This window comes from Tachypleus tridentatus, chromosome 9 (assembly GCF_004210375.1).
Source record: "Tachypleus tridentatus isolate NWPU-2018 chromosome 9, ASM421037v1, whole genome shotgun sequence".
NCBI lineage: Eukaryota > Metazoa > Arthropoda > Merostomata > Xiphosura > Limulidae > Tachypleus > Tachypleus tridentatus.
In genome coordinates, this window is record NC_134833.1 from 6,578,005 (window position 1) to 6,603,153 (window position 25,149).

Here is a 25,149-nt window from a genome sequence, read left to right on the forward strand (position 1 = left end):
AGACAGATAAAAACACTTCCTTAACAAGAAAGCCAAGGTTTGAAATTTCATATTGGACAAAATATTTTAGTTCTGCTTCTCATAGCCAATAACAAACACATTTGGCAATGAAAGAAGTCTTTCATAATACAGAAGGTGGTCCACAGAATTTACTATAAAGTGAAAGTTGGTGGAACAACCATGAGTTACCACGTCAATCTGTTGAAGATGTATTTCGAGAGCGAAGAAGACCTTACAGGTGCAGCTATTGATGTACAGATTGACATGGTAAGCGTGGTTGTCATAGAAACAAGATCTGAACAATGGCTTTGTCTTAGAAGTTGAGGATCTACTGGACTTTAAATGGTGGAGATGAGACATACAAAAATGTCAGTAGCAGTAAATAACTGATTGGCAAACAGAAGAAAAGAGATACAAGACATATTGTGCCAGCATGAAGATATCTTCATAGATAGAAAGGGAAAATAGGCCTTATGCAACACAAGAGCGAGACCACAGCCAGAGAGCCAGTCAAAGTGAAGCCCTATCAGATGCTTTGTGCAAGAGACCTGATAAAGCAGGAAGTTGAAGTAATGTTGGAAGCTGGAAAATCTGAGCCTTCAAATTCAGCATACTGTTCACCAACTGTAATCACGTAGAAGAGGGACGGATCAAACCACTTTTGCACAGACATTTGGAAGCTAAATCTTATAACGAAGTTTGACTCCAAACCTATGGGAAACCAAAGGTTATCATTACAAAACTAGATGAGAACAAGTTATTTTTAAAGATCTACCTCAGTAACGATTGTTGACAGATCCCCATGGAGACAAGATCTAAAGAGAAGTCAGCATTTATGACACCAGAAGGATGTTACCAAATTAAGCAGATGTCATTTAGATTAGTCAAATCAGCAGTAATATTCAACTGCATGATGTAAAGGATGTTGCACAACACCACAACATCAAACACTATGTTGATGTCATTCTGACACATACTTCAAGATGAGAAGACCACCTGAAGAAACTTATAGAGTTGTTTCAAACCACCTAACTGCTACATCAAACATGCTGTACAATACTTAGAAAGACACACTTCAAGAAACCATTTATTGTTTAGGCTGATGCTTCAAACATTGGAACTGGGGCAGTATTGTTATAAGAACATGAAGACAAACTGTTTTAAGTAGCATATATATATATATAAATATAAAGTTCTTAAGTAGTGAGAAAAACTTCTCCGTGATTAAACGAGAGTATTTGGCTATCATATTTGCCATTTGGAAATTCCAGAACTATCTATACTGGAAGAAGTTTTTGTCCAGACAGACCACCAATGACTTGCATACATTCAGAGGTGCAAAGTCGGCAGTGCGAAGATCATGATGTGGAAATTAAACTTATAGAACTATAAATTACACATTCAATCCATCAAGGGGACCAAAGCACATACTGTATGAGAAGACTTTGTGGGTGAGCTGAAACAGTCTTTGCATATAGTGAAAAAAAATACGTAAATATTTCTCCTGAAGAGGGGCTTATTGGCAGACAAAAGACTGTTAAGTGTATGTAGTAATATTAATGTATTTATTTTATATTTGTAATTCATTGATGTCCAGGCTAACAAACGTTGTGTTTGTAATCCATTGATGTAGAGGCTATGGAGATTTCTGCAAAGTCAAAGTGATATACGAATAAATAGCACCAACTAGATGAGCGGAAACAGAGTAAGAGTAAAAATACATAAAAGAGAAGATCGGTCAGAGAAAAGTTAGAAACGTAATATTTGATATGTTAAAGTGAGATTAACAGTTTAAAAGATATGTTATAAAAAATACTTTGGTTTGTCAACTGAATTCTAAAGGAATTGAAATGGCTTAAGTGGACTTTTGATAACAAAAAGAGAACTGTAGTTTCCAAGATACAACTATGATCTCTGTAGTGTAAAAAAAAAAAAAAAATGTACACATGCTTAACCTGTTTCGAATATATATATATAATTTCGTAAACAAATAGACTGTGTGCTATTTATTTATTGTCGAATTTATCGCCAACAAGCCACAGACATCTACTGTAGAAGAATGTTTAGCCCAACACACCCACAAATTTACATTATTATATATGCATCACTAAAGCAGTTTCTGACAAACAATAAGTCTAGTTTGTCCACATATCTGTAATACTCTGGCGTGTTTTCTTGCTTGAGAATTTGTATGTTTCTTATATGCTAGTAAAATGGCTATCAGTAGTTACCTTCTCTTTCTACAGTGTAAGACATCTACACATGCGGTACAGGAAATCTCCTAGACAACATTTTGATATTGAAAAGAAGACTCTAAATTTACAGTCTCATACGAAACGTTTTATCTTTTTGTTTGTACCAGTTATTTTGTTGAAATGCTGACCATTAAGAGTTTTCTTTTAAATTATCTCCATATCCTATTTGGAATAACAAATAACTGATGTGAGACTTTTGGTAAGAAACTAGAAATATGAGAACCGTAAAAAGAAAGATTCTTTTATCATCCTTTACATGATGTCAGTTCATGTAATTGCGTAGACTGAAACAAATGGGGTAACGTATCTTTCTCAACGATACAACATGTCGCAAGTAAGTTTCGAACCTGCAGTTTTTCGACTGCCCGGTCAGTGTGGACAGTTTAATGTAATTCTAAAATTACTGCCATTGTCTTTGTTTTGAATAATATTGCTAAAAGCTGATAACTCATAGGTGTTTGTAGTATTGGTTATGTCATTTGATGTGTTTAACAATTATACGTTTCTATGTTACAATCATATTACTTTGGATGAAAGATCATGACTACATAGTGCAACAAAAATAGCACCTCATTTATGAAAAAAACATAAATATATCAGTAAAAAGCACCTAAGAATTACAAGTATCTTCTTGTAGATAAGGATCATTTGTAAATGCTCGTTACCCTTCCACTCTAGTAGCCTGAAGACTTATAAGACTACACTTCGGGTTTCGATACCAGTAGTGGACTCAGCACAGATAATCCATTGACCATATTTTTGTTCAGCACACTCAAAAAACGAAAACTGTACAAATTCTTAATTAATGTTTGCTTATTTATTTCAACCTTCTGCTTTTCAATCAGATTGATTATTGATTATTTCGAATTAAGCATAAAGCTACATAATGGGCTATCTGTGCATTGCCCATCACGGGTATCGAAACCAGGTTTTTAGCAGTCTGAATCTGCAAACATCCCGTTCTGTCACTGGGGGCTTCAATCAGATGAAACAAAACATATCGCACATGAGGCTGTTGTTGGTGTTTTTAACGCAAAGCTACATAATAGACTAACTTCATTCTGTTCATAAGAGGAATTTGAATACCAGATTCCAGTGTTGTATGTTCACTGCACGTGAACCACTAGTTTTGTCATCCCTCGTAGCTTGAAAGTCAAAACAGTGAATTTTCTGAATGTTTCTTGTTTGTTTAAACGTAAACCGGCACAATGAGTTATCTATCTTCACTGTGTACACAGCAGAGAATTGAACCTAAGAGTTTAATGTTATGCAGCGAAAGGGGCAAATTTTATGTTTTGAAACTGGGGTAAAACTTTCCGATTTGATAAACGTAACTTTTATTGCGTATTCAGTTTGGCGGTTTTTTAGTTCTCTAAATAAAAGCAAATTTTCTTGTTATATCTCCTTTTAAAATTTAAAATGCGAAAAGCGCTAATTCAAGCCAATGCCATCTATTATTTTGTCCTCATCACACAAATATCCCACAATGCGCTCTAACATCTATTTCTTATGTATACGTCCGCCTGCACTTGTTTTTGTATTTAGTAGTTAATATTTTTCACGAAAGTGTAAAGAAACGTAAAACTTTGTTGACCACGTCAAAATTATGTTATGTTGAAAAAAACAAACTCAGACTGAGTAACAATTATTACGATATACAGTAAATTAGTCGTGTTCTTGAGACTCGAATTGTAGCGTAGGGGTACTAACAGCTGAGAAATTTTGAGATTTCGTTGAAGCAAGTATAAAGTAGCCATTTTTATGCGGGACAAAGCTCGTTGGAATGCAACTAGTATTTAAATTTTGATCTGGTGTTCATTCTGAATTGTTATTTCGGTGTAGATTACTATGCTACAGAGACCTACACATGTTTACTCGTAGCCATGGCAGACAGAAGAAAATTGCAAGGTAGGAACAACGCGCTTTCAAATATTTGAAATCTGTGGTCCTATTATAATTTGTTTAATTGTTAAGTCTTATTTCCAGAGGCTTATAATTTATATCGGTATCTCTTACGTCAGTACCTCAAAAGGACAGTGACCGTGTCTTTGACCTTTCAGTTTTAACTTTATGTATAAAAGGAGGCATGGTTATAAAATAAATGTCTAACTCTGTTTCACCTATAGGGCTTTCTGCTGATCCAGTTGCTGTGACTTACGTGTTTCACATCAATTGTTTATAATACTTCACGTTTTCTTTTCCTGAATATATACTTTATGATATACTATTCACTACTAATACCATCACATGACGTATTATTTGGCAAGTCTATTTTTCGATCTGTGCTTAGAGTATGAACTGGACATCATCGGTTTAGATTGTGCTGCAACTTGACACCCATTAAATATTCACTAATACTGTTACCAGTTGTGATACTACTAGTACTACAACTATTAGTATTAATAAATAAGTATGAACAAAATAATGGTCCACTAGAACACAGCCAAGGCAAGTCACTTTGTTAAAAGCCAGTTTTATACTATTAGATACGGTAACATTAGTGCATGTGTTCTGCATCATTGAACTTGTGTAATATCGGTGAGACACTAAGATCAGTACAAGAAAAATTAGAATTTTTATATATGTAAAATGTTATGAGATTTAAGTATTTAGGTTAATATTTGTTTTTTAGAGTTATTATTTGTAGTCATTGTACAAAGAAAAAACTTCTTTCATGTATATTTCCCGACTTTCTAATGGTAGTTAAGAGATTGGTCAAATCTATTGAACTTGTACAGAGATTCTGATTTGATAATGAAAATAACAGATAAAATAGTTTGAAAAAACATTTCATAATTATTATCTGGTAGCTATAAAGATTTTGCACATGAAATTTGAAAATTTTCTCATGCAAACAAGTATTTTCAATCTTAGAATGAAAATTACTCTGCTTGTTGCCTAGTCAACATTCTGGAAAACAATTTACAAGAAAGTTTTTAATTAAAATATCTTAGTACTTAATTCAAAAACCTGATTTTTGTTATGAAAGCTTTTATTGTTTACTAGTAACTTGCAAAAGTTTGTTAACATATGCATACATTTTTAAAAATCATAGTATAATTACTTTGTAGCTATGAGCTGGATAGATTGAATTAAAATATTCTGTGAATTTTATGTGAAGAAAATTGTCACAAGTTTAAAATTTTCATTTGATTGTAAAGTGTTTTGGTGTGATGTTCAGAGGTGGCTTCTTTGTTATTGTCAGGATTTTACGTAATAGCTAGGTGTCTGTAACTCACTGGCAACACATTCAACAATAAACAAACAGCATACACACCATTTGATTTAAAATGTATTAAAAACAAGTTTAACTTGTGTACAAATATTCTTTATAAACATCACAGTTGTGTTTTTAACACTAGTTAGTTCTTTTCTTGTCAAATGTCCACTCAGACAATGATTCAATTATTTCAGAATGCAATTGATAAGATAGAGTATTTTTCTATACCCTTATCGTGATAGTATCAGTGAATAATTCAGTTACGTTACCTTGATAAGTCTCTTTCCAAACTTTAAATAATTTTCTCCTTTTTGTCAAAGTCCACACAGATGGGTTCATTTACTTTAGAACATACTTTGACAAGACAAATTATTTTCCTTATCTCTGTTAAACTATAAAACTCACTTTAAAATGTTACCCTCTATGACCATTCACTTGCATGCTGGCTAACTTTGTTTTCTAACTGAAGTTTACTGAACTTTGCTTTTGTAATTCTCTTTTATTATTATCAATTTGTTCTTGTGTGCAGCTTTTTCACTGAGGCTTTGAAAAATAAAGATTTGAGTAATGTGACATTTACAGTATTAGTTAAATTTTGACAACAATGAATTGTAAACATAATGTTCAACTCTTACTAAGTTACATAACAGACTCAACTGTTGCTTTAAAATAATTATTTTTAACTATTTTCTTATGAAAAACTAAATATTAACACTCAGAAGAAATATTACCTACACTGAATAGTCTGGTATATTTAACAGATGTCAAGTCTACTTTAAAAGTACTAACAAATTTCTGTTCACTTTTGTGGTAAATTAAAGATGATTTAGATTTGCCACATTGAGTTTAGTTTTAAGCTTGTGAGTGATGTAAGCTTTAGTAGAGCTACAGAGATAATTTTTTTACAAGTTTTTTATGTGACAACTTGTCAAATATTTTCTGAAAATCCAGATACACCAAATCTACATCTTACCCTTATCTACATAAGCAGTTAATTTTTCAAAAAATCTCAAAGATTTGTAAGGCAAAGTTTTCCCTTAGTGAAACAGTGTTGACTATTTATTAAAACTCTAAGCTTTGTTAAATGAGGCATCTTTTAACAAGCATTGCAAAATTTTTCCAACAACTGATTTAAGACAAATAGGCCTATGAATAATTATTTGGACTACTTCTGTTACCTCACTTGAAAAGAGAAGTAACATTAGCTAACTTCCAAACCTCTTGAACCTATCCACTATTAAGACTGACAAAAAAAAATAGCAGGTAACTCATATATCCAGTGTTAAACCTCATTTAAGTCTGTAGTTGAAATATTATCTGGTCTAGGAGCCTTATTTTTTAAACTTCCCAATTTCTTCTTAACTAACTCATAAATAATGCAGTCATCCTGTTTTATTTCCATCTCTTGACTGTTTAGGGTGAGGAATATTGTTCAATTTATCATTAATAAAAACTTTATTTTCAACCAACCATTTTTATACATCCATTTTGGTGTCCCAATTCCCTGTTTTACTAATGTTCTTGATCTTTTGTAACCTTCTAAATATCCCGTTGTACCGGACAGTTTAAATTAATGATAATTAGTTCTCTTGTATTCGATATGAACAGTTAATATCCCGTTGTACCGGACAGTTTAAATTAATGATAATTAGTTCTCTTGTATTCGATATGAACAGTTAATATCCCGTTGTACCAGACAGTTTAAATTAATGATAATTAGTTCTCTTGTATTCGATATGAACAGTTAATATCCCGTTGTACCGGACAGTTTAAATTAATGATAATTAGTTCTCTTGTAATTAATGATAATTAGTTCTCTTGTAATTAATGATAATTAATGATAATTAATGATAATTAGTTCTCTTGTATTCGATATGAACAGTTTTTTTTATACTGTCACACTTTTTTTTCCTATAAGGAATTCGTTTATCTTGAATTTTTGTTAAATAATTTGTCTGGTTTTTGATGTTTTTTCTCATATGTAGATTTTGGTAATTTTTTTTAATTTTCACTTTTAATATTTTGTTTAAACGTGTACTTTAAACTTTTCTTTTTAGGTTTTTGGTTTTATAGTAACCTAATTTTTTTCCCATTGTTTTGTTGATTTTTGTCTATTGGATGTTTTAGAGAATGTGAGATAAAAAACAACAGTCAATAATGATCTTTTCTTGAGAATACTGGTAAAATATGACTTCATCAGACACTAGACAATTATATACTGACATTATGTAAGGTGCAACAGATAAAAAATCAGAGGTTCTGAAGTTAAGAGCTGTAAATACTGTTATCTACTATTGTTTTATCATGGAAGATGTAATTTTTGAAACATTGGTTAGAATTGCATGGAGTCATCTCCTGAGAAAGAGGCTTTTTGTTGGGGGGCTGTTTATGTAACAGGGAGCTTTTTATTAATTTGGTTTTAAATTAATTTCTCACATTTCAGAAAACCAGTTTTGAAGCTTTGAGACAAGATTAGTGTTAATGAATTAGGATAAAAAGGTATTATGGGATAGAATTTGTAATATGTTTAAGAATTACTTGCTATTAATTCAGAATAAGTATGTTCCTAAAAAGAGGAAAATTGTAACGTGAATTAGCCGGATTGTATTATAACCCTTTCTGTATGAATTTGGTCATTCTGACCAACCTTACCTCCATGAAACTGCACACAGTGTATTGTCTCTTCAGTTGACATTACAAGTCTATTGCACACTAAAAAAGACATAAACTGACTAGTCTGAGTGGAAGGTGGTTATGTTAACTCTGACTTTTCTGAGTGGAAGGTGATTGTGTTAAGATTAACCCTTTTAGCACTGAATAAAAAATTGTAATGTTTGTTATGGTGCTGAATATGTATTTTTGATACTTCAACTCATTATGGTATCAGTACTAAAAGCATGATATCTCATCAATAACTCAACAAAAGTTCCTGAAATATTCAGTGATTTTACCCAGTACTACATATGTTAAATTCAATACATAAGAATAACAGGAATAAAGGAAGACACCCTGATACACAAATGCCATGTAAAGCACAATAGTTTATTATAAATTGTATACAGCAGCCCGTCGATAGTCTTTGTGCTTATGATATATCTCATGGCATGGTAAAAAGCACATGGGGAGATTGCACTGTTTACATAAATAATTAGTCTGCTTTCTTTTCCATCCAGCTGTGTATCTATCCCTGCAAACAGTACAATCATATTTGTGTTTTTTGTCCTCATATTGTCCAATACTATGTCTTTCCACCAAGTGCTGACCTTTAGAAGTACTTGGTCTTCCTTTTCGTTTGGTTTTGCTGACATATCCCTCCAGCAAATTTTGAATAATCTGCTCTTTGAATAGTCTTAGACATACCAGGTTTTCACCGTTGCTCTTGCAGTCTGCACAATATATGTAATATATTATATTATAATGTGTAATATATATTATATATCTGTTAACAAGAGCTACTTCTCTAAGCCGATGGTAAATGGTAAAATACCACTTGGTACCTTTGTGTGGATACATAGGATTCTCAGCTTCTGGTCCATGATGTCTACTCCACCCATGTATTGGTTGTATATTTGAGCATTCAGTGGTTTTCTCACATTTCTGTATCCACCAGGCTCTACTCTGGATCAAATTCTTTTATCTGTGGTACCATTTGTTGAAATGGTCAATTTAAAAAAAAAAAAAAAAAAGCACACGTTTAGTGTCATGCCAAGCACATGCTACCATATGACCACCATGCATACGTACCGGTGGATCTCTTTTGCTAAGACACAATCTTGTAGGGTGGATATCTGATGGCGTTTCTGTCCAGCCTTAACTGTGATACAAGCCCCAGTTCCATTCATCTCTAAGTGTTTGAATAAAGATGGTGAAGAATAAAAGTTGTCCGTGAAGACTATATGTCCGTTATTCCAAAACTCCTCCAGTAGATTCAAACATATAGTCTCTGTGACTGAGTATCCAGCCACAGGCACTATGGTATTTTCCCACAATATGTAATAATTTTCAAAGCATATCCAGATTTGCTTTCACATAATTTGCATTGTGTGATGTCCCATCTTGTGGGTTTTGATGGTAAATACTGTTTGAGATGAACTCTCCCTTTGAATTTGATGACACTTTCATCAGTGAACAGCTCATGTTGTGGGGCATATTCTGCAAAGTGTTTTGGTTCACAGAGATTCATCAGATCCCGTATTTTCCACAGTGGATCATAATTTGGATTTCCACTGTTTGGCTGATCATGCTCATTGTTAGTAAAATGCAAAAATGATTTTAGGATTTCCTAACCATCTTGTGGCACTACCTCTGTAGATTTCCTAACCATCTTGTGGCACTACCTCTGTAGATTTTCCAACCATCTTGTGGTTTTGGTCTTCAGGTTCATTATCACTTTCAGGGGGAGCTTGGAGCTGTGCTATACTAACTGCTCTACCTCTCCTCTGACTTCCCCTTGTACCTCTGGACCTCCAGGAATATACACTCCTTGATCGTCCACGAGGACCACCACTGGAAGTGCTAGGGGCATCTACAAAATAAAACCAAAAACTCTTGTACATAGAGATGTAGCACTTTTCTGACATTCCATGTATGTATGTACGTTATATTTATATTTTTTCCTATGGACAATATATGAAAATGTAGAGAACTGGCCTTGGTCAGTCAGTTTATGCAATAAGTTATATGACCCTAAGTACACCATGTTCTTACCTAAAGCTGGGGCAGATTCCAGGCCACGAATGTCTTCATTATTACTCTCATCCATTACAAGTAAGCTTTCATTATCATCTGGCTCAAACTGTGTCACTCACTTCATTGTTAAAAATGATATGGATTACTTCTTTAGTGGTATAAGCTTTTCCTTTCAGCATTGTAACGACATCACAAGTATCAAGAGAATATGCAAGGAAGGCGTCTTCTGAAACAATGAACAGTATGATCTACACAGACTGGAAAATAAAGAAATCACGGGACCTCCTGTTTAAATACCAGCTGGGAATCTCAAGTAAACAATGAATACACGTGGTTTTAGTCTCAAGTGGGTCTACAGGTTTGTGTGATTATGATAATTAGCCACAAGGGTTTATTGTTTACATCTTGTCAACGAAGATTGCCTGCAGTGCTGAGCCTTCAAGTCAACTGAGGTCGCCAACCGTGCTGAAAGGGTTAAATATATTTTTGATCTTGCCTTTTTAAAATTTCATAGTTTATACAACCTCCTCAACAGAAGTTTTATCTGTAGTGTAATGCAGTACTAGCTCTTTCCAATTTACAGACTACAGACATTACTATCTTTTACTTCTTTCTTGAATGACTGCAGATAACAGAAAACAACAATCTGTCTTAAAGAGCTTTAGACTTGTAACAGTACTTTTTAAACTCACTATTAAACCTGTAAAATAAGGTAGAGACAAATTACTTTCAAACATAATATTGGATTATGTAACGTGCATTTCATATCTGTACCTAAACTTTTTTTTTTATCTGACACAGCTTCTGATTTTACATTAATTCCTTTTATGACAGTAAATGAAGTATATGGTTTTTAATGGTGGGTTGTGTACTTCTCTGCAGTGATTCTTGATAACAGCTGCACCCAGTTTGTTTGTACTTTACTGAATTTGTATTTATTTCAAATATTCAATTTAGAAAACAAAGTGGTAATGTACACAAAGCATACAGTATTTTGTAACCAATTTAACTGGATTTATAACTAAGTACATTAAACTAATTACCTTAGCTGAACTTGACAGTATCAACCTTGTATCCATATGTTGAATAGTTCAAACTGTTGTGAGGAGGAGCTAACATTCAGCTGAACTTGACAGTATCAACCTTGTATCCATATGTTGAATAGTTCAAAACTGTTGTGAGGAGGAGCTAACATTCAGCTGAACTTGACAGTATCAACCTTGTATCCATATGTTGAATAGTTCAAAACTGTTGTGAGGAGGAGCTAACATTCAGCTGAACTTGACAGTATCAACCTTGTATCCATATGTTGAATAGTTCAAAACTGTTGTGAGGAGGAGCTAACATTCAGCTGAACTTGACAGTATCAACCTTGTATCCATATGTTGAATAGTTCAAAACTGTTGTGAGGAGGAGCTAACATTCAGCTGAACTTGACAGTATCAACCTTGTATCCATATGTTGAATAGTTCAAAACTGTTGTGAGGAGGAGCTAACATTCAGTGAATTAAAATATTTTTATTGGTTACAAATAATGTAATACATAATAATTAATTGACTTTCCTGTGAAAGACTGTATGCAATAGGAAGTTCTGGCATGTTGGTTGGACTTTCTGATTTATATGTAGTTAGAACAAGATGATTTTAGGCCTTAAGGTTAAATTATATCATAACAATATCTTTAAGTTTGTAATTTGTATTAAAACTCAGAAGCCAAAGAAAATTATTTAAAATGTTAACGTGTCACGGTGCACAGAGTGAAGGTTGATAGTATATTTAAATATTTTTCTTTCAAAGTTTGTGTATAATATTAAGATCTAATTTGTGAACTCTCTGTTGGTGGCAGGTTTATTGAAATACATTGATTATAAAGTAGTTAAATTAAGTTTTGAATTTCAATCAGTAAAACCTTTGACATTCACTGTTACGTACTATCGTCTAGACAGTTAAATACTTCAGAATATAACAAAAGATGGATCTTTATATTAACATAAACAGTAGTGTCATTTTTTGACAATATTGGATTTCAGTGTTCGTCATTCTTGAGGATAACTGATGCACCATAAATTCAAGTCGTTTTAGGACTATCATGAATGGTAAGGGCTGGCTTTAAGTTTTAAAATATATGTATACACACACACACACACACACACACACACACACACACACACACAGTAAAACATGTTTAAGGTGGAATTGGACAGAACTTAGTAAAATTTCCAGGTTAGACAGTGAACGTGCGTTTCTTTATGTATAATTTTTGAGCGGAAATTATATTCGCTTGACTCAAGAGAAGTAAGACGTTTGTGAATAAAGTTATTATACTGTTTATGCTATATTTAAGAATAAGAACAAAAAGACATTCAAAATATACACAAGTACACAAAATTTTTATCAAATTTATTTGAAGAAAGTGTCCAATTTCAACTGTTTCATTTTTTAATGGGTTTTCTCATGAAGTTAAAAGAGAATGCCAATTCTTCAGCCTTTTAATGAAGTTCATTTCCTCCCTTCATTTTTGCATACAATTTGATAGCGTTAATATAACTCAACACTTGTGATGAAGTTGGAATTTCTATTTCTTCACTATCTTTTCCATTTTGTTCATCTTCTGAATCTCTCACATTGTTACTATCTTGAGATTCCATTATAGATTTTAAATCAGTTTCTGTAAAAACATTCTTGTCAACATTCACAAAACTTTCACAGAATCATCTGCATCAATCTTCTCAGAGTTTGGATTTCACAAGAATCATCATAACAAACAACTTGTCCACAATCTTTTACACATTTGATTGAATGGCTTAAAAATGAAATTGCATCTAACACACAAATTTTCATGGTCATTTCAGATGCTCTCTTACAGTCGTCCATGTTTGTAATAATATGCTGAAGCATCAGTTTTCTGTATTTCAATTTTATACTCTGTATAATTCTATTATCTAGTGGCTGTAGAACTGATGTTGTACATGGAGGTAGAAATGCTAAACAAACATTTAAAACTTTAAGCAAATTATTAATTAAACAAGAATTTATTAATATTTAAAGAAATTATTAATTAAACAAGAATTTATTAATATTTAAAGAAATTATTAATTGAATAAGAAATTAATATTTAATCAAAAATATTTTTCTGCCTCACTCAGATTCTACTCCTACGTGTTGAGAGATGAGGTAGATGAAAGATGGTTTTCTGTCTGTGTTACACAGGTTCCACCATATAGAGATGAGGTAGATGAAAGATGGTTTTCTGTCTGTGTTACACAGGTTCCACCATATAGAGATGAGGTAGATGAAAGATGGTTTTCTGTCTGTGTAACACAGGTTCCACCATATGAAGATGAGGTAGATGAAAGATGGTTTTCTGAAAGTTTATAGCATATTGGTGCAGGTAATTCCCACCAGCAATTATTCAGAAAGGCCATTGTGACCTCATGAAATGACTAAAAGTTATTATCATGTGGCCACTTTTTTAGTATCCCTTTGGCCTTCAGGCTCTCATGATATAAAATTATAACGTGTACTGCAGTAAAGGAAAAATTTTTTGAGAATGACAAATGCTGGACTTAAAACCTATAGAAACTACCTTGTTACAAAATATATATCACAATATACAGATAGCAGGGAACTACCTTGTTACAAAATATCTATCACAATATACAGATAGCAGGGAACTACCTTGTTACAAAATATATATCACAATATACAGATAGCAGGAACTACCTTGTTACAAAATATCTATCACAATATACAGATAGCAGGGAACTACCTTGTTACAAAATATCTATCACAATATACAGATAGCAGGGAACTACCTTGTTACAAAATATCTATCACAATATACAGATAGCAGGGAACTACCTTGTTACAAAATATCTATCACAATATACAGATAGCAGGGAACTACCTTGTTACAAAATATATATCACAATATACAGATAGCAGGGAACTACCTTGTTACAAAATATCTATCACAATATACAGATAGCAGGGAACTACCTTGTTACAAAATATCTATCACAATATACAGATAGCAGGGAACTACCTTGTTACAAAATATCTATCACAATATACAGATAGCAGGGAACTACCTTGTTACAAAATATCTATCACAATATACAGATGGCAGGGAACTACCTTGTTACAAAATATCTATCACAATATACAGATGGCAGGGGACATGAAGTATTTACTGTGATTTGAGTCGTACCACACTGTAGGCTCTTAATAATAGCAAATAATTCAGGTCAGTACTTAAATAACAAACCCATAGTGTCATCAGCAGTACATAATGATCAATGTATGCTGGTAGCAGTGAAGTGTCTGAAAATCCTTCTTGTATAAAACATGCTGAGAAGGAGAGAGTTAAAGAGAATGAATGATGCAGAACTTTTTAGTGGCAGCAGATGTATAGATTACATCCTGATTTTTGTAGAGAAATAGGGTATATTAATAATTTGATTCTAAATACCTTGTGCAAATCCACCAAAGTTTTAAGCCTATTATATTAAGTTGTTAGGATTAACATTGCTGAGTTATAAATAGCAAGTCATGCATTGCAGTGTGATTTATAGGTTATGACCATATGTTAAACTGTAGTGCACATTAAGTTTGCTGTTTATTGGCACTAGCCTGTGTTTAGAATTCATGCACAACTAAACTATTGTTAGTAATGTTTATTTCATGTCATAAACTAGTTTGTTGAAGTTTCCATTACTGTTTAAAATAATTTATTAAAATATTGTTGTTGATGAACTGTCACTTAGTCTCATTGGTTAAAGTTAATAATAATACCTACCTGATAATATGAAAGTATAGAATAAATTACAAAGCCTCCAAAATTAGTACTGTGCTTACTAAACTAAGAGAGAACCTCATTTATGTTCTGTTAACATTAACATGTTCTGTGGTTTTAGTGCCCTCCAGTAACCTTTGTTTGGACTTGGTGCCCTTAAAAATGAAAGTCCAAGGCTAAAAAACAGTTTTACCCTAAATGTGATGCATTTCCTGTTCTGGTATGTTAAATATGAAAAGTTTAAGTTTTAACAACAGTGTTTGAGGAGTTGTTTCTTTTATTTTGTGATTTTTATCCTAGTGAATGTAATTATCATCACAAAATAAATTTTGTAGTATATTAAACCTAGAACTAAAATGTGGGGTAATTTGTACACTAACCAGAGTGTGGGTTTATATTCATCTCTCATTACACCTACTAATATTGTTACTCATTAGTGTATCTATTATAAAAATACTGAATGATTAGAGATAGTGATACTAAGAAGTTAATAATAACTTATTAAACTTATTTTTTCCAACAACAAGATGTTTTGAGACATCAGAACTTCATGAAAATTAGCTTTCATAAGCAAAACGAGTCCTCACTGATGTCTTACTCGAACATGTCTAATTTCATTGGTATTCAGTTCAGGACTTATAATTGTCATTGCTGTTATGCCATCGTACACAAAAAAGCACTAGAACGTTAGTAAAACAAACACCTTTTGTAATTTCTCTGTCATAGACAAAAATGTGTGGTCATATGTGACCAAACCTGTGTAAAAGACAAGTAAATCTTAGTATTCCACAGAACATTACTAATTCAAGAGCCACTTGAGATGTGTTATAGGTGCCCTGAAGGACGAGTCTACTGTCATAAGGAAGTTTAGCTTGTTTGATAACACATTGTTATTATAGGGTTAAGAAGATATGAAATTGAAAATATAACAATTTCAGACAATTTATGTAACCTGAGTAATTAATTCAAAGGATATACAATTCATAAATTTTTTTAGCATGGCTAACACTTTTTTGTGAATAAGTTTTAAAGGAACTTTGGCTGAAATTTTAGTTGAATTTTTAGCTCTAATTTTTTTTCTAGGTGAAATAGAAAGGTGTATGAAAAAGGTAACGGAAGGTGTTGAAACTTTTGAAGACATTTGGCAGAAGGTGAGGAACTTGAGATTAAGTATATAGTAGTATTTAATGGTAAGAATCATGATGAAACAAAATGTGAGCCACAAAAATCACTAATTTAAAACCATATTTAACCTTTTAACTGTGGCTGCTTTAAATGCTGCTGAATTGAAGCAAGTCATACAAAGCCACATAATGGTCAAGTTTTTCGTCATGGTTTGTGGGTGTATGACTAAATATCTACTGCTGCTTGTTTTGTTCATTCTTCCTTTGTTAATACAAAGTTGCCAAGTCTACCTGCCAGTGTCAGTAATTTTGAATTGTTGCTTTGGGGGAAGACAACTGGTTAGCAGTACTTACTGACAACTACAGTTACTTACATACTAAATAAATAGTTAATTTATTGGGTTTTTTGCAGTGTTTTATGTTTCTCATAATTGCATAACTATATTCTTTAATGTTGTATAAACAGCAGGCATGAATGAAAGATAAGGTATAAACTGATGCAGGTCTGTGGAGTTTAGCATTTTTTAACCATTGTCTCCATTCTTTTTAAGATGTAATAACTGTTTTCATTGTTTATGACCAGGCATGGCTTTAGGAAAGGGATTGTGTCAAACCCCACTAGCTGTTTCGTTAAATAAGTTTGTAACTGTATTATTTAATATTGTACATGCAGGTACAGATCTAATGGTGGTCCAACCTCCTTTTTGTTCAGAGAAACTAATAACAAAACAGCCAAATGTCCATACTGTACGACTTATTGTCAAACATAACTAATAATGTTTGTTTTTATTAGTTAATTACAATGAGCTTCCTATATAGAATATATTTACCATTTTTTGACTTTCAAGCATTTTCCTTAGTTTTTGCATAGATCTTGGTATAAGCCTTGCTGTGTTGCAAAATCAAATGGTTTGGTCATTCAGTAATAAAACCCAGTTTTGTTAAATGTGTAATAAGGAAAAACTAGTAAATGGTTAACATTGTAAGATAGTGTTTGGATAAGGTTATTTCACCATCCTAGTATGGGTAGTTTATTTACACAATGTGAAACAGAGAGTCCATCTGGCTTGAGGTTAAGGCTTAATAAAAATATCTTGATTTTTGATTCTTTGTTTAAAATTGTAGTGTTAACATTATCATGAGAGTAAAGCATTTATTTATTTATTAAAAAAAATGTTTTGCAGAGGATCAGTGTATGTTTGAAAAACAAAGATAATGGTCACTGTGTGATGGTATTTTCAACATGATGGTCATTCACCAAATAGGAAATGTACATACAACTTGAAATATTGGCAGTCTCCAGAATAAAAACAGAACAAAAGAAAATTATAAGATTGTAGTATACACTCTTTTTGTTTGCTTGTATGGTTTTTAAGGTCATGGTACACTAATGAATAATGATCCTGTTGATTAATGGATATTAGCAGTAGATTTCTGTAGTACATGTGGAATATCATTGTGTGCTAGGTTTGTGAAGTGATCTTTAATTACCACTAATTGTTATTTTCTGTCATCCATTTAATGAATTTTTGTTTTAGTTGTCAATTATCCTTTTTAGTTTCAGTTCACGTTTTTTCAGTATGTGTAGATGGAAGGTTATTTTATTTTGCATTAAGGTTTATTAATTCATTGAGTTTAAAACTTTCACATTGATAACACAGGCCTACAATGGTTTTAATGTCTTAATTTTTACATGTTCTACAGCAATTCCTGTTTGTTGAATCCAAAAATGGTATCCAAGAGTACTCAAGAGAAACATGCTGCTAATATATAAATGGTTAATAGGCCACATGATGTATTATTTCTCTTTGCACTTTGACATTATGTTTTAATTGTTATGGCAACAAGAATTTGTTTAAATTATCCATACATGTTCTGTTATATTTATGGTAAATTTGTTGTAAAGAAATAAGGCAAAACATCATAAATTCATCAAAAAAATATGCATATTTTAAATAAAATTTGGGGACCAAGACAATTCATTTGCTCCACATAGTTTGCACCACTTGTGTCAAAGAGTTGAGATAATGGAATAAACCAAAGAAAAAGTGTTTGTATTTGGGATTCCATTGGTTTGATATGAACCTATAAACCATGGAGATGACTGCTATTCTTGTTCTGGTGATGTGTAAGGCTACAATACTTGAAACAAAAGGAAAAATCAGAAGTTAATCTGCTGTAAGCTCTGTTGTTCATGGATTTGATATGGGTAATTCCCTGCTCTCTCAGAAGCAAAACTTAAAGAAGGAATTTGTGTTGGGTTTCAGATTAGGAAATTGACTTCAGGTGAACAGCGAGGAAAGATGAAAAAGAAATGTTGATTGCTTTTAGAGATGTTATTGACAAGCTTTTAGGAAACAACAAGGACCCAAATTATGAAAATATTGTAAATCACATGTTTGATACATTTAAACAGTTGGGTTGTAATATCAGCTTGAAATTTCATTTTTTACACTCAAATATTGACAATTTCTCTGAAAATCTTTGTGCCATAAGAGAAGGAAAAACAGTTTCATCAAGACGTCGGGGAAGACAGGATATCAGCATGATGGATGTTTACTGCTGCTCATTCAAATATTTTCCAGGGGCAGCACATTAAAGAAAGACCACAATATGTAGTCTTGAGATAAAAAAATATCTTAAAAGAAACTGTGATGAATGAGGATGCATGTTCATCTGACATCAGTGTTCTGCTCTTTCCTTCAGTTTGTTTGTATTTTTATTAAGAAACACACTTTTCATTGTGGTAAATGATATATTAATTTGATCTACGTTTTGTTCCTTTCAAATTTTTGAAAACAAAATCCTTATATGATAGAAAAAATACTGTTTTCAAAATCTGCATAGATAAATTATGCAAAGTCTATTATTAAAACCAAAATATCTTTTGTGAACTTTAAAATTACAGGCCTGTATAATCACTGATTTCTTGAAAGTCCCAAAATAAATAGTGTATGCTGTGGACTGATTTAAATAAATCTTCGGTTATCCATTGATCTCGTTAAATAAAACCAGACAGTTGGTAAACACATCATATTATTATAAATAATTTCATTAATTTACTAATACTAGAACCCATAGTAAGTGTAGAAAATCTACAAAAATTTATTAATTTAAATTTCATGTATAGTTTGGACCGTAATGTTTCACTGTTCTTTATATTCCAGTTTTAGGATAAGTTTACCACACTTTATCTATACAAGTATGTTTTGATGTTCCTGTTTTCTTAGCTGAACATTATTGTGTTGAAACAAAGTTTTGAAGAAAACCCCAATTTGTTATTTATAGGTTCAAAGTGCAGGTAACAATAACCAGAAAGAAAAATATGAAGCAGATCTCAAAAAGGAAATTAAAAAACTTCAGGTAAGCTTTGTATCACTGTAATACCAGGAACAAGTTTGTGTAATTTTACATGTTTGTATCACTGTAATACCAGGAAGAAGTTTGTGTGTAACTTTATTTGTTTGTATCACTGTAATACCAGGAAGAAGTTTGTGTGTAACTTTACATGTTTGTATAACTGTAATACCAGGAACAAGTTTGTGTGTAACTTTATTTGTTTGTATCACTGTAATACCAGGAACAAGTTTGTGTGTAACTTTACATGTTTGTATCACTGTAATACCAGGAACAAGTTTGTGTGTAACTTTATTTGTTTGTATCACTGTAATACCAGGAAGAAGGTTGTGTGTAACTTTACATGTTTGTATAACTGTAATACCAGGAACAAGTTTGTGTGTAACTTTATTTGTTTGTATAACTGTAATACCAGGAACAAGTTTGTGTGTAACTTTACATGTTTGTATAACTGTAATACCAGGAACAAGTTTGTGTGTAACTTTATTTGTTTGTATAACTGTAATACCAGGAACAAGTTTGTGTGTAACTTTACTCGTTTGCATCACTGTAATACCAGGAACAAGTTTGTGTGTAACTTTACTCGTTTGCATCACTGTAATACCAGGAACAAGTTTGTGTGTAACTTTACTCGTTTGCATCACTGTAATACCAGGAACAAGTTTGTGTGTAACTTTACTCGTTTGCATCACTGTAATACCAGGAACAAGTTTGTGTGTAACTTTACTCGTTTGTATCACTGTAATACCAGGAACAAGTTTGTGTGTAACTTTACATGTTTGTATCACTGTAATACCAGGAACAAGTTTGTGTGTAACTTTACATGTTTGTATCACTGTAATACCAGGAACAAGTTTGTGTGTAACTTTACATGTTTGTATCACTGTAATACCAGGAACAAGTTTGTGTGTAACTTTATTTGTTTGTATTACTGTAATACCAGGAACAAGTTTGTGTGTAACTTTACATGTTTGTATCACTGTAATACCAGGAACAAGTTTGTGTGTAACTTTACATGTTTGTATCACTGTAATACCAGGAACAAGTTTGTGTGTAACTTTACCGTTTGTATCACTGTAATACCAGGAACAAGTTTGTGTGTAACTTTACTCGTTTGTATCACTGTAATACCAGGAACAAGTTTGTGTGTAACTTTACATGTTTGTATCACTGTAATACCAGGAACAAGTTTGTGTGTAACTTTACATGTTTGTATCACTGTAATACCAGGAACAAGTTTGTGTGTAACTTTACATGTTTGTATCACTGTAATACCAGGAACAAGTTTGTGTGTAACTTTACATGTTTGTATCACTGTAATACCAGGAACAAGTTTGTGTGTAACTTTACATGTTTGTATCACTGTAATACCAGGAACAAGTTTGTGTGTAACTTTACACGTTTGTATCACTGTAATACCAGGAACAAGTTTGTGTGTAACTTTACATGTTTGTATCACTGTAATACCAGGAACATGTTTGTGTGTAAGCTCTTTACACGCAAGTCAGTTTGTATCACTGTAATACCAGGAACAAGTTTGTGTGTAACTTTACATGTTTGTATCACTGTAATACCAGGAACAAGTTTGTGTGTAACTTTACATGTTTGTATCACTGTAATACCAGGAACAAGTTTGTGTGTAACTTTACATGTTTGTATCACTGTAATACCAGGAACAAGTTTGTGTGTAACTTTATTTGTTTGTATTACTGTAATACCAGGAACAAGTTTGTGTGTAACTTTATTTGTTTGTATCACTGTAATACCAGGAATGCGTCTGTGTGTAACTTTATATATTTCACAGTAATATACGGAACAAGTCAGTGTCTGGAGCTCTATATATTTCACAGTAACACAAGGAGCAAGTCAGTGTCTGGAGCTCTATATATTTCACAGTAACACAAGGAGCAAGTCAGTGTCTGGAGCTCTATATATCTCACAGTAACACAAGGAGCAAGTCAGTGTCTGGAGCTCTATATATCTCACAGTAACACAAGGAGCAAGTCAGTGTCTGGAGCTCTATATATTTCACAGTAACACAAGGAACAAGTCAGTGTCTGGAGCTCTATATATTTCACAGTAACACAAGGAGCAAGTCAGTGTCTGGAGCTCTATATATCTCACAGTAACACAAGGAGCAAGTCAGTGTCTGGAGCTCTATATATCTCACAGTAACACAAGGAGCAAGTCAGTGTCTGGAGCTCTATATATTTCACAGTAACACAAGGAGCAAGTCAGTGTCTGGAGCTCTATATATTTCACAGTAACACAAGGAGCAAGTCAGTGTCTGGAGCTCTATATATCTCACAGTAACACAAGGAGCAAGTCAGTGTCTGGAGCTCTATATATCTCACAGCAAGTCAGTGTCTGGAGCTCTATATATCTCACAGTAACACAAGGAGCAAGTCAGTGTCTGGAGCTCTATATATCTCACAGTAACACAAGGAGCAAGTCAGTGTCTGGAGCTCTATATATCTCACAGTAACACAAGGAGCAAGTCAGTGTCTGGAGCTCTATATATCTCACAGTAACACAAGGAGCAAGTCAGTGTCTGGAGCTCTATATATTTCACAGTAACACAAGGAGCAAGTCAGTGTCTGGAGCTCTATATATTTCACAGTAACACAAGGAGCAAGTCAGTGTCTGGAGCTCTATATATCTCACAGTAACACAAGGAGCAAGTCAGTGTCTGGAGCTCTATATATCTCACAGTAACACAAGGAGCAAGTCAGTGTCTGGAGCTCTATATATTTCACAGTAACACAAGGAGCAAGTCAGTGTCTGGAGCTCTATATATTTCACAGTAACACAAGGAGCAAGTCAGTGTCTGGAGCTCTATATATTTCACAGTAACACAAGGAGCAAGTCAGTGTCTGGAGCTCTATATATTTCACAGTAACACAAGAGCTCTATATATTCACAGTAACACAAGGAGCAAGTCAGTGTCTGGAGCTCTATATATTTCACAGTAACACAAGGAACAAGTCAGTGTCTGGAGCTCTATATATAACACAAGGAGCAAGTATTTCACAGTAACACAAGGAACAAGTCAGTGTCTGGAGCTCTATATATTTCACAGTAACACAAGGAACAAGTCAGTGTCTGGAGCTCTATATATTTCACAGTAACACAAGGAGCAAGTCAGTGTCTGGAGCTCTATATATTTCACAGTAACACAAGGAGCAAGTCAGTGTCTGGAGCTCTATATATTTCACAGTAACACAAGGAGCAAGTCGGTGGAGCTCTATATATTTCACAGTAACACAAGGAGCAAGTTGGTGTCTGGAGTTCTATATATTTCACAGTAACACAAGGAGCAAGTCGGTGTCTGGAGTTCTATATATTTCACAGTAACACAAGAAACAAGATAGTGTCTGGAGTTCTTTTTATTTCACAGTAACACAAGGAACAAGTTAGTGTCTGGAGCTCTATATATTTCACAGTAACACAAGGAACAAGTCAGTGTCTGGAGCTCTATATATTTCACAGTAACACAAGGAGCAAGTCAGTGTCTGGAGCTCTATATATTTCACAGTAACACAAGGAACAAGTCAGTGTCTGGAGCTCTATATATTTCACAGTAACACAAGGAACAAGTCATTGTCTGGAGTCACAGTAACACAAGGAGCTCTCTGGAGCTCTATATATTCACAGTCACAGTAACACAAGGAACAAGTCAGTGTCTGGAGCTCTATATATTTCACAGTAGTCGGTGTCTGGAGTTCTATATATTTCACAGTAACACAAGGAGCACAAGTCAGTGTCTGGAGTTCTATATATTTCACAGTAACACAAGGAGCAAGTCAGTGTCTGGAGCTCTATATATTTCACAGAGTGTCTGGAGCAAGTCAGTGTCTGGAGCTCTATATATTTCACAGTAACACAAGGAGCAAGTCAGTGTCTGGAGCTCTATATATTTCACAGTAACACAAGGAGCAAGTCAGTGTCTGGAGCTCTATATATTTCACAGTAACACAAGGAGCAAGTCAGTGTCTGGAGCTCTATATATTTCACAGTAACACAAGGAGCAAGTCAGTGTCTGGAGCTCTATATATTTCACAGTAACACAAGGAACAAGTCAGTGTCTGGAGCTGTATATATTTCACAGTAACACAAGGAACAAGTCATTGTCTGGAGCTCTATATATTTTACAGTAACACAAGGAACAAGTCAGTGTCTGGAGCTCTATATATCTCACAGTAACACAAGGAGCAAGTCGGTGTCTGGAGCTCTATATATTTCACAGTAACACAAGGAGCAAGTCGGTGTCTGGAGTTCTATATATTTCACAGTAACACAAGGAGCAAGTCGGTGTCTGGAGTTCTATATATTTCACAGTAACACAAGGAGCAAGTCGGTGTCTGGAGTTCTATATATTTCACAGTAACACAAGAAACAAGATAGTGTCTGGAGTTCTTTTTATTTCACAGTAACACAAGGAACAAGTCGGTGTCTGGAGCTCTATATATTTCACAGTAACACAAGGAGCAAGTCGGTGTCTGGAGTTCTATATATTTCACAGTAACACAAGGAGCAAGTCGGTGTCTGGAGTTCTATATATTTCACAGTAACACAAGGAGCAAGTCGGTGTCTGGAGTTCTATATATTTCACAGTAACACAAGGAGCAAGTCGGTGTCTGGAGTTCTATATATTTCACAGTAACACAAGGAACAAGTTAGTGTCTGGAGCTCTATATATTTCACAGTAACACAAGGAACAAGTCAGTGTCTGGAGCTCTATATATTTCACAGTAACACAAGGAGCAAGTCAGTGTCTGTAGCTCTATATATTTCACAGTAACACAAGGAGCAAGTCAGTGTCTGGAGCTCTATATATTTCACAGTAACACAAGGAGCAAGTCAGTGTCTGGAGCTCTATATATTTCACAGTAACACAAGGAGCAAGTCAGTGTCTGGAGCTCTATATATTTCACAGTAACACAAGGAACAAGTCAGTGTCTGGAGCTCTATATATTTGACAGCTTACTGTGATTGAGTAGTAGAGCTTTTATTTTAATTATTTTTGTAATTATAAACATTTTAAAAATATTTCCAGTAGTTTAACAACAATGTACAAAATTGATGTCCACTGTTTGAAATTCCAGGCTTTTTAAAATGAAATATTTTGGATTGAAAATAAAATCTTTACCACTTAACTCTCGAAAACTGGGCTTGGCCAGTTTGACTGACCACATGACCTCTTTGTATTCATTTAAAGTCTATAGTTTTGATACTATTTTTTAATATAGTGTGTACATTTTCGAAAAAATTGCAGTCTTTCAGTGAACGTTACAAGTCTTTTGCATACAAATATTCATATTTTGAGTGAAGTATATTTAATAAATTAAAATAAATATTTGTGTGTGAACATCTCGTACTTGTTTTGAATAGTCTTATGTGCAAAGTGATTTTCATGTTAAAATTAGAAATACTTCATTTCAGAAATCTCAAATTTAATTTGCATAATCTATAAAATATCGTAAATACATTTTAAATGTTGGTTTTCAGTACAACTTTATATTTTCTCTGTTTTTTTCTGTACCTTAACTCTATATGAGGATGGACATTTTGGCTGACCACAAACCACCCAAGTTACTCTTTTCTCTAGAATGTCTTCATATTGTAACATTAAACAGTGCTAATTTATCCTAAGTAGCTTTAAACTCTTAACAGTATATATTTATTTATTATTAAATTTTATCATTGTAT

General features: G+C 33.2%; 1 protein-coding gene and 1 long non-coding RNA gene across 2 annotated transcripts in view; one reads left to right on the plus strand and one right to left on the minus strand.

Annotated features, from left to right (window-relative positions):
- Positions 1-3,740: 3,740 nt before the first annotated feature.
- Positions 3,741-25,149, plus strand: part of LOC143226980 (CCR4-NOT transcription complex subunit 3-like) — a 70,381-nt gene continuing 48,972 nt past the window's right edge. Inside the window, exons 1-3 of the mRNA XM_076458529.1 lie at positions 3,741-4,163; positions 16,043-16,110; positions 19,372-19,446. Of these exons, the coding sequence (XP_076314644.1) occupies positions 4,139-4,163; positions 16,043-16,110; positions 19,372-19,446 (168 nt within the window). The 5' untranslated portion in view covers positions 3,741-4,138. The remainder of the gene's footprint in view (positions 4,164-16,042; positions 16,111-19,371; positions 19,447-25,149) is intronic.
- Positions 9,646-10,328, minus strand: LOC143224712 (uncharacterized). Its single transcript, XR_013013407.1, has 2 exons — positions 10,183-10,328; positions 9,646-10,000 (listed from the first exon to the last, which is right to left on the minus strand). It is a non-coding gene; the product is annotated as an uncharacterized LOC143224712 (long non-coding RNA).